This window comes from Engraulis encrasicolus, chromosome 12, assembly GCF_034702125.1.
Source record: "Engraulis encrasicolus isolate BLACKSEA-1 chromosome 12, IST_EnEncr_1.0, whole genome shotgun sequence".
Classification (NCBI taxonomy): domain Eukaryota; kingdom Metazoa; phylum Chordata; class Actinopteri; order Clupeiformes; family Engraulidae; genus Engraulis; species Engraulis encrasicolus.
Window position 1 is genome coordinate 13666096 of NC_085868.1, and position 16388 is coordinate 13682483.

The following is a 16388-nucleotide window of genomic DNA, read 5'->3' on the forward strand; positions in this document are numbered from 1 at the left end:
TGTGTGTGTGTGTGTGTGTGTGTGTGAGTGTGTGTGTGTGTGTGTGTGAGTGTGTGTGTGTGTGTGTGTGTGTGTGCATGTGTATGTGTGCGTGCGAGTGTGCGAGTGAATGTGTGTGAGTGAGTGTGAGTGTGAGTGAGTGCGAGAGAGAGAGAGAGAGTGTGTGTGTGTGTGTGTGTGTGTGTGTGTGTGTGTGTGTGTGTGTGTGTGTGTGTGTGTGTGTGTGTGTGTGTGTGTGTGTGTGTGTGTGTGTGTGTGTGTGTGTGTGTGTGTGTGTGTGTTACAAACAACCCAATCAAAATGTTGTCATTATGGGCAGACATGGTTTAGCAGTGGATATCAAATGGTAACCAGCTCACTACACGTTCACTAAAGATGGCTTGGAATGCTTTCATATAATTGTTGTCCCATAAATGACACGTTAACACGTTATACAGGCCTAATATTTAATAAGAGAACAGAAGGCTTACTGGAAATACTTTTATTTGAGAAATAGACAGATAATTAGTTGTCGAGTCCATACCGGAACTCTCCTGAAAGTCCAGTCTTGGATGTTGCTTTGTGTACCCCTATCATTGATCCAGACATCCACCCTAGGGAGGTAGCTAGCTTACTCATAGCCCAGTTTGAGAGCTACCTCAGTAGCTTATGTGCCAAAGGTGACAGTATGGCGCTATGGAAAAATACACTAAGTGTGAAAGAGATCAAGGCAGGGTTTTTTTATTTTTTTGCTTTTGTTTTGTTCTGGCAGAGTGATGAAAAGGGGCGGTGTGTGTGTGTGTGTGTGTGTGTGTGTGTGTGTGTGTGTGTGTGTGTGTGTGTGCCACGTGTCGTGCGTGTGTGTGTGTAGCTCTGTGTGTGTAGCTCAGTGTGTGTAGCTCAGTGTGTGTAGCTCAGTGTGTGTTGCTCAGTGTGTGTAGCGTTTGTGTGTGTGTGTACAGCTGTGTGTCTGTGTTGTACTTGCATCCTCCACACACACAAAAAGAGACTAATCCTGAACTAAGCCCCAGACTGGCCTATGTCACCAGATTAGAACTGCATTAAGGCAAGTGTCACCAGACAAGCCCTGTGTGCCGCTGGCCTGCAACCCCGCAGCTCCGCTGCCAGCCAGTGTTGCCAGATTGGGCAGTTTCCTGCCCAATTGGGCTGCTTAGGATGTCAGTGTGTGGGTAAAAATGGCATTTAGCAGAAAAACCCGCCCAATTTTTGCCATATAAATCAATAGAGAATTGAGCGTGATTGTGTGCTTCTAGGCGGGTTTTGAGCATTTTTTTGGGCTGGAAATCATCAGCCTCATCTGGCAACCCCGCTGCCAGCTCCGCCAGCTCCGCTGGGAAGAGAGGCATTTGGGCTGACTCCTCCAGCCTCTATCCCCCTACTCTCCAGGGGGATGGAGAGCGTGATAAAAACAGGATGATGGGGTGGAGACAACTGCCACCTACAGTACCTCCGCTCCTCTGCCCCAACCCACCTCCAACACCCTCCACTCCACACACAGCCACAGCACCGCCAAAAACCTGTAATACCAATAGTGAATATGAACAGTCTTTCCTCATATAAATATAGTCAAAGTCTTTCTTTCTTTCTGTCTCACTCTCTCTCACACACACACTCACTCTGACTCTCTCTCACACACACAGTGGCAGTTCTACCCATTTGGGGGCCCTAGGCAAAATATAGACTTGGGGGCCCTTTTCTCTGGCATTTACCATGGGGCGGTTGTCTATTGGGGGCCCCTACAGTGGGCAGTTGTGACCGGGAGGGGGGGGTCTAGGCAGTTGCCTGGTCTGCCTATTGGTAAAGCCGACTATGCACGCATGCACGCACGCACGCACGCACGCACGCACGCACGCACGCACACACACACACGCACACGCACGCGCACGCGCACGCGCACACGCGCACACGCGCACACGCGCACACGCGCACACGCGCACACGCACACGCGCGCACACACACACACACACACACACACACACACACACACACACACACACACACACACACACACACACACACACACACACGCACACACACCAAAGCCTCTCAGTCTCTGCCCCTTTGTAGATATAGAGACAGAGAGAGGGCCACGGTGGCAGATGAAGAGGTGACTGTCGAGGAGAGAAAGAGAGATAGCGGAGAGACAGTGACACAGCAGGAGGGGGGTGGCCAGTGACTGATGTGACCCGGTGTGGCTGGCTCAGGGTTGGGATGTGTTGCTGATCTACCACCTCAGTTCTCCACCGCTTCGTCATGGTAAGAATGTTTTTTTTCCCACCACATTTATAGCTCTCTGTCCTTCCTTCCTGTTATTAGGACTCTTGCGTAAGTCTTTCTTCACTCTTGTGAGTCTTTTTTTTTTTGCATGATTGTCAGTAATCATGACATTCACTTAGAGATGCACACATGCAGTGTGTGTGCGTGTGTGCGTGTGCGTGTGTGTGTGTGTGTGTGTGCGTGTGCGTGTGCGTGTGCGTGTGCGTGTGCGTGTGCGTGTGCGTGTGCGTGTGCGTGTGCGTGTGCGTGTGTGCGTGTGCGTGTGCGTGCTTTTGTATGCTTGCGTGGGCCTGAATTGTTCATGTGAGGTAGAGTGATAGCGGGACTGCTCTCCTTTGTATAATTGTCATTCATTCAACATCCTCTGATAAAATAGCATTCAAAAAAGTATACATCAAAACGCGTCAGTCCTCCCAGTTACATAACAGCGCCTCTCGTGATTTATCATTCCCAATATCCGATGGCGAATGGCTTCCATGTGTCACAGTATCTAAGATGTGTGTAAGCCCTCTCCCCAGATCAATTGTGATCTCAGGAGAAATTACCCTGACCTGATTAAACTGTACCTATCTTAGAAGCAGAGCAAAGTGAAGACGCATTGCCCTGGCTCAGCGAATTCATCCTCATTGTTCTCCAGGAAATGAATTTGGCGCGCATCCACGACAAGCACAAGCTGAGAAAGTTCTGGGAGGAGAAGATTGAGAGCCACAGCCAAATGATGGGACACGAGGAAGTGAGGAAGAAGAGGAGCGCTCTATCAAAGTGGGTATCTCTTTCTCTCTCTCACTCTCTTTCATCTTTCTCTCTCTCTCGCTCTCTCCTCTTTCTCTCTCTCTCTCGCTCTCTCCTCTAATCAAAGCTACAGACACCACTAATATTATTTTTCTGTCTGGAGGAAAAAGCACTCCATCATCACAGCAGACATGTCTGACTTCAAGTGAGTGCACTTCTCTCCAGCTTATAATTGAATGGAGAGAGGGCTGTAATTGCAAAAAAAAAAAAAAGAAAAGTCAATGCCATAAACTAGGACACCGCCAAAAAAAAAATAGTTGGAAGATGAGGAGGAGGAGGAGGAGGAGGAGGAGGAGGAGGGGGAAGAGAAACCAAGAATTTGGGAAAGATGGAGAGACATAGTAGTGAGAGAGACGGAGGTGTGTGTGTGTGTGTGTGTCTGTGTGGGGGGGTGGGGTGGTAATTGATGTTTATCATTGATTCTTATGCACTTCATGAGACGACATAACATTATTTACTGCACTGGTAACAGCAGGTGGTCGCAGGGCCGCTGACAGCCGGGCTGAGGACAAAGTCATCTGAAAGGGCCCCCCTAACCCAATACATACAGTGTATAATACAACCCCAATTTCTGGGCCTCCTCTCACCCAGTGCCCAGGGAACGTGATCCATTTGCCCCACCTGCCAGCTTCTACGGGTGGCCTGGACATGAGAAACTAATCAATAACAATTTTCCCACAATACGACAGACTTGGCTGCTCATCATCTGTACTGGCTGGAAATGTCAAGTCACTTTTACCTTTTAAATAACCTGAATGTAAATGTGTTGTCCGGTACATGTAATGTGTAGCTTTGTACTTGTCTCACAGAAATAAGCATTGTGTATTAGCATTAGAACATCACAGTGATTCCGAGTGAAAATGTACTTTCACCCACATTCATCTTGTGGCTTGCAGCAGTAGTCCAGTGTAACCTAAATACCATACTTGCCTTTACAACGGAGAGTATACATTTTTTTTTTTACTTTTATTGGTAGCTTTGGTACTGGTGGGGTGCAGGTTGTATGATAGCATCCATTACCATCATCAACCACCCTGAGGAGTGCTGTGTACACCACCAAAAATATGCACAGAGACCAGGAATGAGCTTGAAACAGGTCATATTTATTTGGTACAGATGAATTTAAAAGTGTCCAAGGCAAGCGGCAGAGTCTTACAAGAGTTCTAATTTCAGCAGTCCAGAGATAGTGCACATCCTAACCAACAGTGTCCAGTCCAGTCCAGCCCATTGCCAATGGGACCACCAGATATGAAGTCCATAACGTGTGGGCAGTCGGCGCTGGTACTCTGGGAGAATGGGGGCCTGACGCCAGTGGTGTAGTCTACTTTTTTGTGGTGGGTATACTGTATATTTGAGCATTTTTTGAAGTGGGTATACTGTTTATATTTGTGCTATTCTAAATAATGGATCAATCAATTTTAAGTGGGTATACTGAAATCCATAACATTTGGAAGTGGGTATACTCTGTATCCGCATTCTACGTAGACTACACCACTGCCTGACGCTCTGAATGATCAATTCCATGATAGAACGGCTACATACACGCGCAGGATTACTAATTTGCGTGTTAGTTTGTTCATGGAGAAACTCCATTATTGACAGATAGCGATGAAATTGTTTTGGGGCGAACCTAACATAGAACTGATTCGTTTTTTGGCAATTAAGCTACAATACTCCTGGCTAAGATGAATATAATGATGTCTTGTGTGGGGCTCAGCAAGACTGCCCTTGGCAGAGGTGTGTGTGTGTGTGTGTGCTCTCCTCCCAAGGTACCATTGTAGTTTCCAGGCCACCCCCTTGGCTGCCACCGTCCCTGCCTCACATTTTAGTATAAGCCCAATTTTATCAGTGTTTGCACTTCCTGAGAATCAAGAGCATGACTGTGAATGCTAACACATGGTTGGCTTGGCAAAGTCATCTGAAGAGAAAGTTTTGTTGATTTCGTCTCAGTCCCACGGCAGAGGACTTCTATTATGTGATGGATTGCATTCCATTCCAAATCTTGGGGGGCAAAAAACTAACCCACCTTTATAGAATATGCTAGTGTCCTGAAATGCACTTGACAATGCTGGTTCTCCACCTTTTTCCAAGAATAAAGTCATACAATAATTCCACCTCTATCCCCAGGGCCGCTGACAGCTTTTGCTGGGCCCAGGACAAAGTCATCTGAAAGGGCCCTGTACCCAATACATACAATGTAAGGGAAACCCAATATTGGGCCCCCTCTCTACCTGGGCCCGGGACAAATGACCCCTTTGTCCGCCCCCACTGGCGGCTCTCCTGCCTACCCCTCACACTTAGTTACGGTATTTCACACAGCCTCTTCACCTCATACAGGTGATTTAACAAATCAGCCGATGTACCGGGCTGATGAGTTGTACAAATTTGAAACAGATGGGGTAGAGAATATTGTGCCAGAATGTGGGAATGTTGTGCCAGAGTGACCAGAATGAGAAAAGAAGGAGTCAGCATTTGCAGAGGAGGGCATAACATTGGTTCACATAGTGCACTACCGTTTACTAACATGTCAAGACCATTTTGGTTTAAAAGTTGCATCCGATCAAAATCCTGCTCACCCAGCACACTTACACATACCCAGAATGAGCAATAGACTGCAGTCATGAAAAGTCAGTGCCAATGAGAATAACAAGATAGTGTGGGCAGCCTTGGCGTAGGGCTCAGGGAGTTGGACTGTAGATCACAGGGTTGCAGGTTCGAATCCCGCCCTTACCTTTCCCTTCACCTCCATCCATGGTTGAAGTGCATTCTAAAAGGTAAGGGAAAAGGAGGCGCACACAAGGCTTGTATGAAAAATATATATTGAAGCCGAAAAGTTACATCAGAAGTCAGAGGCTAAAACTAGAGCAACAGTTCCAGTTTTAGCCTTTGACTTCTGTTGCAACATTTCGGCTTCAGTATACATTTTTCATGCAAGCCTTGTGTGCGCCTCATTTTTCCAGTACATTAGTGATTACTACTTTTTTGGGAGTGGATGCACCAAGCAATACACGGGTCAAAAGTGTAGGTGCAGACGCCGAGATTACTGTTTATTTTACTTTGAAGTGCCTTCTAACATGGCACATAACACTGCTCCAAGGACTGTAACCAGTAGCCTGTAATATATCTGTAAGAAAACTTTGGATAAAAAAGCTAAGTGTGATGTAATGTAATAATGTAATGAAAAGAGCTAGATCATGGAATATCCAGGTGACAGGGTCTCAAAATTAAGGGGTAGCGGGGACGCCATACAGTATAACTGAAGTAGAGCTTACATTGTGAGGCTAAAATGCCCATGCCTGTCGTAACAATACCTGAAGCTATAGTCCCAAATGTTCTCCAGATATAGCAATGTCCCTTTACAATACTACAAAGACTCCTGATTTGACATTACTCTCTGATGACCATAGTTAGTACATGCTTGGCTACACATATAAATGTGTTGTACAACGCAACAGGGTCTCACAATCTAGGGGTAGAGGGGACACCATATAACTGAAGAAGGCCTTACATTCTCATCCAGATATAGCAATGTGATTTGATACTTTCTGATGACCATAGTACATGCATAGCTAGCCTACACATATAAATATGTTGTGCAACATAGTAGCTACTTCTTGCGCCTCTGTGCTGCACTGATGTTCTGGCTGTGAGGTCAGCAGGGGATTATCACATGGTCCACACCTACAAATAATCAGTAATCCCTCCTCTCCGGGACCCACAGACTAATCAATGGGAATTTGCAGCCTTCCGACTATCTGAATAGACGAGTGCTCAGTAGACACGCTGCCTTCCAAGCATGTAATGAACGTATAGATCGCGGCTCACACCCACAGAGCAGTGAGTGTGAGGACAGGACAAGAAGCCAAAGGGCGGTTGTAGCGTACGACTTGGGCATGAGGAGTCTGCACGTCTGTATTGGCATCACTTAATGGTTATGCACTGTACACTGTAAGTGTGCATTTACAAGTAGTTTGAAATACAGACCCTAAATGCATGCGTTTGCACTTGTCCTTGAAAGGTTGAGAATTGGTACGAGTGAGTGAGTGAGTGAGTGAGTGAGTGAGTGAGTGAGTGAGTGAGTGAGTGAGTGAGTGAGTGAGTGAGTGAGTGAGTGAGTGAGTGAGTGAGTGAGTGAGTGAGTGAGTGAGTGAGTGAGTGAGTGAGTGAGTGAGTGAGTGAGTGAGTGAGTGAGTGAGTGAGTGAGTGAGTGAGTGAGTGAGTGAGCGAGCGAGCGAGCGAGCGAGAGAGAGAGAGAGAGAGAGAGGAGAGAGAGGATTGAGAAAAACAAATTTTAAACGGACAGAAGAACAGAGCGGCCTTGGCAAAGAGATTGTACTGGAGGCAGAACAAACAGAGGAGCAGCAGCGTCTGAGTCTCCGCTAATTCTATAGTAATGCAATTAGTGACAGGCAGGCAATTTATATATTCAGACAGCTTTGCTTGAAATCCTCCTTTTGTTTTTGTTCTAGCCAAGTGTGTCTCAACCCCCCCGTTTGAAAAGACCAGCACCGCTATAACAGATTTCGCCGGGCCCCCCTGGACATGATGTGAACAGGGGCCCCCACACCCAACACATGCCATGTAACGTGGATCCAATTCTGGGCCCCCTCTTTAGCCTAGGCCCGGGACACGTGACCCCTTTGTCCCCCCCTTGTCGGCTTCCCTGGCAATGGCTACGAGGCCTTGGGCCTTGTGTCCCGGGATCCATGGAGGATGCCACTGTCCCCAATTAACATTCCCTGTTGGGTGATGACAGACATACGGGAGGTGTGATTGGGATCACATGTCACACAGCTGCAGCGAGGGCGCTGATGTCCCCAGACTGGAGGGCCAGCGGAGGAGGAGGAGGAGGAGGAGGAGGTGACACAATGATAATCAGTCAAGCGAAAGGAGGGAGCGCCTTTAATGAATTCTCTCTCTAATTAGGTTTTGTCCAGCTCAAATGGGGAGCGTGGAGTGTTTGCTTTAAATTTTATTGTGAGGGTATTTTTAAGGACTGGTTGTTGTTTGGGGACAAGCTTTATATATGCGTACATCAATTAAGCACTCATTAGACATAAAAAACATATTGATGTGATTGTCTGTCTGTCTCCCCGTCAATTGATCTATTTGTCTTTGCCATTCTATTTGCATCTATTCATCCACTTAGATGTCGGGTTGCATGGAGGTCAGGAAAGAACTTTGTCATCCTACAAAGATGCACACAGACACACACACAGACACAGACACAGACACAGACACAGACACAGACAGACACAGACACAGACACAGACACAGACACAGACACAGACACACACACACACACACACACACACACACACACACACACACACACACACACACACACACACACACACACACACACAACGAGCAACTTACATTTACCATTTTTATTTGTGATATGCTGGCCTTGCCGTTTGCTGTCTGACTCCAAACCTTTCTTCCTCCCCATTGCTAGGTTGCGAGATGAGTGGGTGGAGCGGCTGAAGGTTCGTAACCAGCACCTGGAGCTCCTGGACGAGGAGAGGGTGAAGAAGGCCCAGAGCATCCATCGCAGCCTGGCCATCTCGGTTCCGTAGCATCTTACTGCAGATGGGATGGGGTCGCCGCCGGCGGACCTCTTCACCATTTGCTGAAAACACTCAACTACATCATACCAACATTGCTATGACAGTACCGGGAGCCTTAAGTAACAGATGAAGACATTACAAGCCATTACAATTTTGGTGACCGTAAGGTTATAACATAGGCTCTGCGCCAAGGGGTTAAGCAGCTCATCCCTGTGATGGATAACATAGACATAATCCACTACATACATATCCAGGCTAATATCTATATGTTGGACAATGTCATGCCACTGTGGGTTGGCCATCTAGGGTGGACAATATCTGGAGTTTAAGGAAGTGAAAAGCCGTGCTACATATTTATTGACTGAAATGAACCTGTATTAGCCTGGCTCTCACACAGACCCTTCGTGCTTCGTGCATCTTTGTTAATCTTCGTGAGCTCGCACTTGGGTCTGGAAATCTTAGACGAGCCCAAAGGAATCAGATATTTCACAGCCTGTCCAATAAGAATCACGGGGCGGGATCGTGGGGCGGTGTATATACAAGTCAGTGGTTGAAGTAGTACTGGGCTGTTTTGAACACACCCACACCTTTCCAGAGATAAGCGATTGACAATATTCCAGAACAACCATCACGTGAGAAGCAGCTTAAACCTGTATGCCTATCATAGCTCAACGCTAGCGAGGTCTTCACTATACACTTGTACTTACTTAATTCATACAGAGGCTTTGGAATGTCCGAATTGAGAAACCACGGCTGGTGGGAGCGCACTCTGTTGACGTTTGAAATGTTTATCTGATTTACTTACGTTTGAACGTGCACGTGCAATCTTCTCATAATCTGATGTGTATTTATGTACGTAAAGAGGCATAGCCATAGTCTGTACTGGTCATTACTGCAAGTGTCAGATGGAATCGTGGTCTGTTTATGAAAAAATAACATGGTGGTGGTCAGCGTTTGAAAGGCCTTCAGGCAAAGATTGAGATCAGTGTATGAAGATGATGACATTCATGATAACATCATGATGATAATATTCATGAATGTCATATGGTTATATTCAGTGTGTAAATTGATGAAAAAGGATGTCTCTTGGCTTGGAAAGTGCATAGTAAACTAAGAGATCCAACAGTATTTTATCTATAACATCGTCATAAAGTAACTATTTGTTACCGCCTTGCTGTCTAAAGACGATTTTGTGAAAGGATATTTAAAAAAAAAAAAAAGAATAAATACAAAAACTGATGTGTGCAGAGCCTGTGTGTACCAAGAGAAAGTGAAGGATAATCTTCAAATCACTCAGACTGTGCTGGGCGGACTCTGACAGTTGGTTCATATACCTGTCAGAACATCTGCGGTCAAGGTGATATTGTTGACTCTAATGGGTGTTATTGATGGGACAAGAGTCTCAGGTGTCCAGATGAAAGACAATCACAGAGTGTGCCAGCATTGTATATGGGCTAGTACAGTGTGTGCTGTTTTTTTTTCTGTTTTCTAGAAGCCATTACTTGTAACTTTGCCTGTTTTTGCTGAACTCTTCTCACAGTTGCACAAATATGATATTGGATAATTAGCCAAACTAATTGCACAAAAATGATTCGCACCATGGGTGAAGTTTGAGGGGGCGGGCAGGGGGGGCATTGCTCCCAGTGGCTGGAGCATTTAAGGAAATGGCACAATATAGAATATTGTCCATTTGTACAACAGTAGTTGAACTGAGAACACAACTGCTACACAAAATTTGAATTTCCAAATGATGAGCATACTGCTAGACTTCTAACCTCCCCAAAATGACATAGGCCTACTTTGTATATAGGAAACCCAAGAGGCAAAGTGTGTTTTTCATTCATATTATCTGTGTCTAGTTGCAGTAATGTGTGGGTGTGTTAACAACTTGGTACAAATACTTTTCTTATTATTTCTTTTTACAACTGTCTGTAGAAGGAGGAACTGAGGGAGGAAGGGCCCAGAATTACGCCCCCATTACATTGTATATGCATTGAGAGGCAGCCCTTTCACACGATTTTGTCAGATGGCCAGTCAAAACAGCAGCCCTGGCAGTAGGCCTGTGACTCCTTACCTTGTAACTGCATAATTAGTCAACACAGAGCATAGAATTCGGAGAACTGTAAGTTGAGATTATGAAATGAATCAAGAAGACCACAAAGCAACATGCATACGCCCACATTATAACCTGCTGCCGAGAGAGAGAGAGAGAGAGAGAGAGAGAGAGAGAGAGAGAGAGAGAGAGAGAGAAATAGAGAGAACCAGACCAATATAATTAAAGCCATTATATATCGTAGAAAACACATTGATGTCCTGTGCTAAGACCATTGTCCTCACACTGTATCCCCCATGCAATCTAGCTGATTTGCTGTTGCTATGGACACCATGCCAGCATTTAAAAATAATGACCACACAGAGGCCTGCGACTCCAAGAGGGAAATAGCCTATAGTGTTATTGTGAAAGTGTGGTCTTACCACATTATTTACATCTCTGAGAAATGAAGAACAACATCTGAATGGACGTGTTAGGCTTTACACTGTTTCTTGTAAGTTTGTTTTTAACAATATAACACAATTATTGTATAGCCTTGTTTTATCACAGGAATTATTGCATGTCTCTGAGAAGAACAAAATAAAAAAAACAGAAGAATCAGACTTCAGATAAACCACTATAATTAAAAAGGCACACAAAAAAGCTTAATGCAAAAAAGGCCATAACATAGGCTACTATACATAATAATTATATATAAAAGGAAAGCTAACGCAATATCAAGAGGCAACATTTTAATTTGCTCAGATGCACAAATAAACAAATGAATTTCTGTTTGAGAGGTAAAGACTGTGGGTTTTATTCATCTATTTTTTCAATGTTTATACAATAAAGAATCAATAAAACAGGCTCTTATTTAAACTGAAGCAACCAAATACTAGGAGGACATCCAGAACATAGCTGTAAAAAGAGGATTATCTTTTCATCTACAAGATGTGTTGACACTTCCTGGCAAGAAATGTGCAAATACAGTGAGGCATCTTTGATATATTCAGTTCGGTAAACAAGATGAAATCTGCTCAGCGAAGGGATTTTGTCAGTTATACACACTCCTATCTCTTCTTCAGGACAGCGGAAACTTATCCATTGATCTTTATCAAAGTCCAATAGCATACCTCCGCAGTCACGATAACCAAGGGCATGTATGAGTGGACACAACGCAACAAGAAAAGAAATTCAAAGTCATGTAGTTCAAAGTTAAAGGTATTTGCTGTGCCTCTTTGGTGCTGCAAGTGAACAACATGTGAATAAAAGTAGCTTTTTGCATTACATACATCAAATAGTACCGTGGCAACTGTTGACCTCATACATTTTTTTATCTTAGCTAATAAAAAACAAACAATGTAAAAAACACAAATTTACTTGAAGGAGAATTCTCGTCCATTTCAATATGCAGCTGTATATAACACAAGCAGGTAATTGGAATGCTTCTGGGTCTTCACCTTTTTTCCTTGGTGCTCATGAGTGTAGGGGCTCTCAAACTTGGTCCAGGAAGACAGATGCTGAGGCACTCAAGGTTGCAATTTTTTTACTTTTTTATTTGGCTACAATGCCTACGCGTTTCGGCCCTTATGGCCTTCTTCAGGGCGTATAGGCAGCTCTATATGGTTTTGGCCTTGACCTGTACCCGAGTACCCTTTCTACGACCCTGATCTAATGGGGGCATGGTTTGCTACTTTTTTCTTTTTAATTGGCAAGAATTCTCGTAGGTCTAATGGACCACAATACAGAGCAGGTCTAACGAACGGTGAAATAGCCACCCCTCCTACTCTGCTATGGGTTTTTACAGTGTGACTCACAAAGATACATCACGTACACAGAAATGAGAATGTGTTTAAATACAAAAGAAGGGAATGGGAAAACAAATGCCTCAGCATTTCAGATATCTCTGAATGAGGAACTGAAATAGGCTAGCGCTACACAACAAGACATCAGTTTAGTACTAAGTATAAGCTGCTTCCCCATGACCACGTGCAAAAGCAAAACAGAGTGAGCTCAGATTAACCTCATCACCCTTGTGTCACTCACTTTACTGAAAATGGACTAGTTTCGGGAAAAGGACGGTTTGCTGAGGAATTATTCTAATAGGCCTACCTACTCCAATGCTCGCACATCTGACTACATTTTAAAAATCCTGCCTGTACCATCATTAAGCCAGTGATAATGGCATCTACATTTTGAATCAATGTGTGTGTGTGTGTGTGTGTGTGTGTGTGTGTGTGTGTGTGTGTGTGTGTGTGTGTGTGTGTGTGTGTGTGTGTGTGTGTGTGTGTGTGTGTGTGTGTGTGTGTGTGTGTGTGTGTGTGTGTGTGTTACCCCATGCATTCAAGGCCCTTCTTATTACTCTGGCTCCATCATGTGGTCATCAGCTGTACAAGCTCTAGTGTACAAAGTATTCTAAATGATCTTATACTGTAGCCTATATTTCTATAATATATTTGAGACTAACAGTCAACAACAATTGATTTCATAATTAGATTATTTAAAAAAATACATGCCTACAATTATCCAGTAATTCACATTAGCCTATTACATGATGACTAACATTAAACCTCAATATACATTTAATATACAATAAACTATAAAACTATAAACAATATATATTAAGATTTTTTTAAAACAAAAAGTTGGACATAAATTGCCATACCATGACGCCTTGTCAGATTACTTGGTAGGTGGCAAAGAAATGACTTGGGTCACATATTTTGAGAGTGACTGCTTGAAGTTTCCTTCCTGTCCACCCTGTGCAATTAAGCTGAGATAAGAAGATCTAAACAATGACATTTCTGCTCTGTTACTCACTCCCTAATGATACCAGAGTAGCCCAAACATGAACAACAATTCAAATGCTAACACAATGTGGAAAAAAATAACTGAAAGTTCAATCAGTTTCTGCCTTCATTGAATATTAATGAAAATATGGAAAGTTTTGTGTTGGATGATTTAGTTAAGTCTATAATTTGTAGAACAGCATGTTGCAGCATTGCCACTTTCCCATCATGAGAAATGATAAAATAATCCTTGCCGGAAATCTTTCATACCAGTTCCTAATACGAGTCTATAGCACATCAATTATTTTTGTAGAACAACATGGAACAAGAATGTCTCCTTGTCATGTTCCCTGCTGTAATAAGAAATGTAGTCTACAGTGTATTGTATGTGTCACAAAGTGCTTAAGTAACCCTTGGCAACAGGAAGCCTTTGATACAAAGCCTTTGAGACCTTGCCTCAAGTTATTCCTGATGTGAGTCCAACCAGTAAGAACAAAACAAACAACCCAACTACACCTGCGCTGAGGAGGAAGTGATGCGCGACTGAGTCACTTTGGAGCGCGTCGTTGACGTCGAGTGTGTGGCGTCCTCACTGAACGCGTTCTCCAGGATGCGCCTGAGAGACAGACGCACCTTCTCCTTGAAGTCCTGGCCCATGAAGACGTACAGCAGCGGGTTGAGGCAGCTGTTGACGTACGCCAGGGCGATGCTGAGCTGGTCCAGGAGAAACACCACCTCCCCATCCTCGTCCTCCTGGCCATACTCCCTGGCGAGCCCCAAGGCGTGATAGGGCAGCCAGCACACGAAGAAGGCCACCACCACCGCCACGATGATCTTGAAGGCCCTCTTGGCCCGGAAGCTGCTGCTCCTCACCCGGAGAGTGATGAGGGTGTAGCAGCTGACGATGACCAGCAGGGGGACGACGAACCCCAGCAGGAAGCGGGCCATCTGCATCCTACCCACGATCGCCTTCGAGAGCTCGTCGTCCTCGTGGATGGCGTAGGTGCAGTGGGTGACGTTCGTGTACGGATGGGTGACGGCGGCTTTGAGGACCATGGCGGGCAGGCTGAGCATCAGGGCCAGGAACCAGGCCAGCCCGCACAGCCCCCACGCCAGGCCCAGGCTGCGGTGGTTCTGGGCCCAGACCGGAGTCACCACCAGGGCCAGGCGATCCAGACCGATCAGCGCCAGGGTGAAGACGCTGGCGAACATGCTGAGGATGACGAAGGGCGTGATGACCTTGCACATGGCCGTGCCGTAGGGCCAGCGGGAGTCGAGCACGGTGTCGGAGATGGAGAAGGGGATGCTGAGGCAGCACAGGAAGTCGGCGGCGGCGAGGTTGATGAACCAGGCGACGTTCACCGTACGCTTCATCTTCAGGCCGGCGATCCACAGGACGAAGGCATTGCCCGGCACACCCAGGAGGAAGGTTAGGCTGTAGATGGTGATGGAGATGATCTTCACGGCAGTGGCGGCCGCAGTGGCCTCCTCCTCCTCTGAGGTCATGTTTGCATAGTCGTAATATTCCCCTTCAGCAGGTGTCATGTAGTTGTCAGTTGAGTTACTAGACATATTGGTATAATCGTAATAATAAATGTTGCCCATTTTTAATCACTGAAAGTAAAAAAAACACTCAGATCATGTGGGGTAGTAGTAGTAGTCATGGATCCCAAAGGTATATTTCTGTATATCAAGGAACATCACAATAAAAAGGTTCAAGTAAATGCCAACAAACACTGTTTGGGGAATGGGGACCATGGGGACCAACAGGGTGTACCTAAACAGCGTACCGAAACGGACAGAAACGTACCGAAACGGACCCAGATGTAGTAAGATACACATTTAAAACTCTTCTACATCTAATACCCAATGATAACAACAGCCAATTTCCCCATAAAATATGAAAAAAAACTAAACTTTACTTTTCCAATATATTTGAGAGTATACATGGGAAGACCTCTCCTTTGTTTAGGTATAGGCGGACACCCATTGGGAGGGTTAAAGAAGGCGTTTTGAATAAAAGTAAACTCACCTATTCCAAATACCAATGTATTACTATTTTCTTTCATTTTTTTAATGCAAAAATTGGGTGCTATAATGTTTGGATAAATGATGCCTTTTAAATTTGTATCTTGCTAAATCTGGGTCCATTTCGGTCTGTTTCGGTACATTCTGGTGTTTCAGTATATCTGAATAACATCCTGCATTCACAATACAATAGGTAGGCCTACTACTTTGATTTGCTTACAAAAATGCAATCTTACTACTCAAAGAAATACACGCAAAGAATCCAGTCCAGTTGTGAACAAAAAAGACTGGATAACATGAAGTGGGTCAATCGGACACTTGAATGAAGTCCATTAGGTAGGCTACCCATCAATTCATCAATAACTGGCCAGAACATTGTACTGTATTTCTGCCAGACTTTCAATACAGTTGTATCGTTCGATTAATATGTTAAAAAAAGGGCTCAAAATATGCATATTTAGCATCATATTGTAATGAAAACAATAAGTTATAGTTTTATTTCCACTGAAAGTAATCCCTACTGCCAAGGTAACAAGATTCTCTCTGAACACTGAAGACACTCTAGGCTATTGAGTGTGGAGTGTGAAGAGAGAAGATTATTAAAATCTATATTGGATCTGATCATATCAAAAGTTCATCCTGAGAAAGCATTCAGATTCAGTTGGTGAAAAAAATACTCTAAAAATATCAGAGTACAACCACCAGTAGATATAAACGTGAAATGAATCCTGTGAGCACTTACCTCGTCTGACTCTTGGTTTGTTCTGCCCCTTGTCGCTAATATGCGACTGAAGAAAAGGCTGCTGAAAAAAAAGAAGTGAAAATGACAGGAAATCCTCTTCGGTCATTTTGTGAGCCACTCGAGATGTTTTGACTCAGACATACAAGTATGCCTTGACA

General features: G+C 44.6%; 2 protein-coding genes across 2 annotated transcripts; one reads left to right on the forward strand and one right to left on the reverse strand.

Annotated features, from left to right (window-relative positions):
• The first annotated feature begins 2121 nt into the window (after positions 1-2121).
• LOC134460075 (protein FAM240C-like) lies at positions 2122-9827 on the forward strand. Its single transcript, XM_063212547.1, has 3 exons — positions 2122-2256; positions 2915-3039; positions 8528-9827. Exons 1-3 carry the CDS (start codon positions 2254-2256, stop codon positions 8646-8648), a joined length of 249 nt encoding a protein of 82 aa, XP_063068617.1. The 5' UTR covers positions 2122-2253; the 3' UTR covers positions 8649-9827.
• Positions 9828-11320: 1493 nt separating this feature from the next.
• On the reverse strand, positions 11321-16246 carry c3ar1 (C3a anaphylatoxin chemotactic receptor). The gene is made up of 2 exons (XM_063212548.1): positions 16231-16246; positions 11321-15074 (listed from the first exon to the last, which is right to left on the reverse strand). The coding sequence occupies exon 2, from the start codon at positions 15063-15065 to the stop codon at positions 13971-13973; it is 1095 nt and encodes a 364-aa protein (XP_063068618.1). The 5' UTR covers positions 15066-15074; positions 16231-16246; the 3' UTR covers positions 11321-13970.
• Positions 16247-16388: the final 142 nt, after the last annotated feature.

What these genes read in the sequence shown, in the direction of transcription:
- LOC134460075 (XM_063212547.1), top strand. An exon ending in AAGAGGAGCGCTCTATCAAA is followed by an intron (nt 3,040 to 8,527) that starts GTGGGTATCTCT and finishes CCCCATTGCTAG; the next exon opens with GTTGCGAGATGAGTGGGTGG.
- c3ar1 (XM_063212548.1), bottom strand. Translation starts at nt 15,065, where the DNA reads ATGGGCAACATTTATTATTACGATTATACCAATATGTCTAGTAACTCA.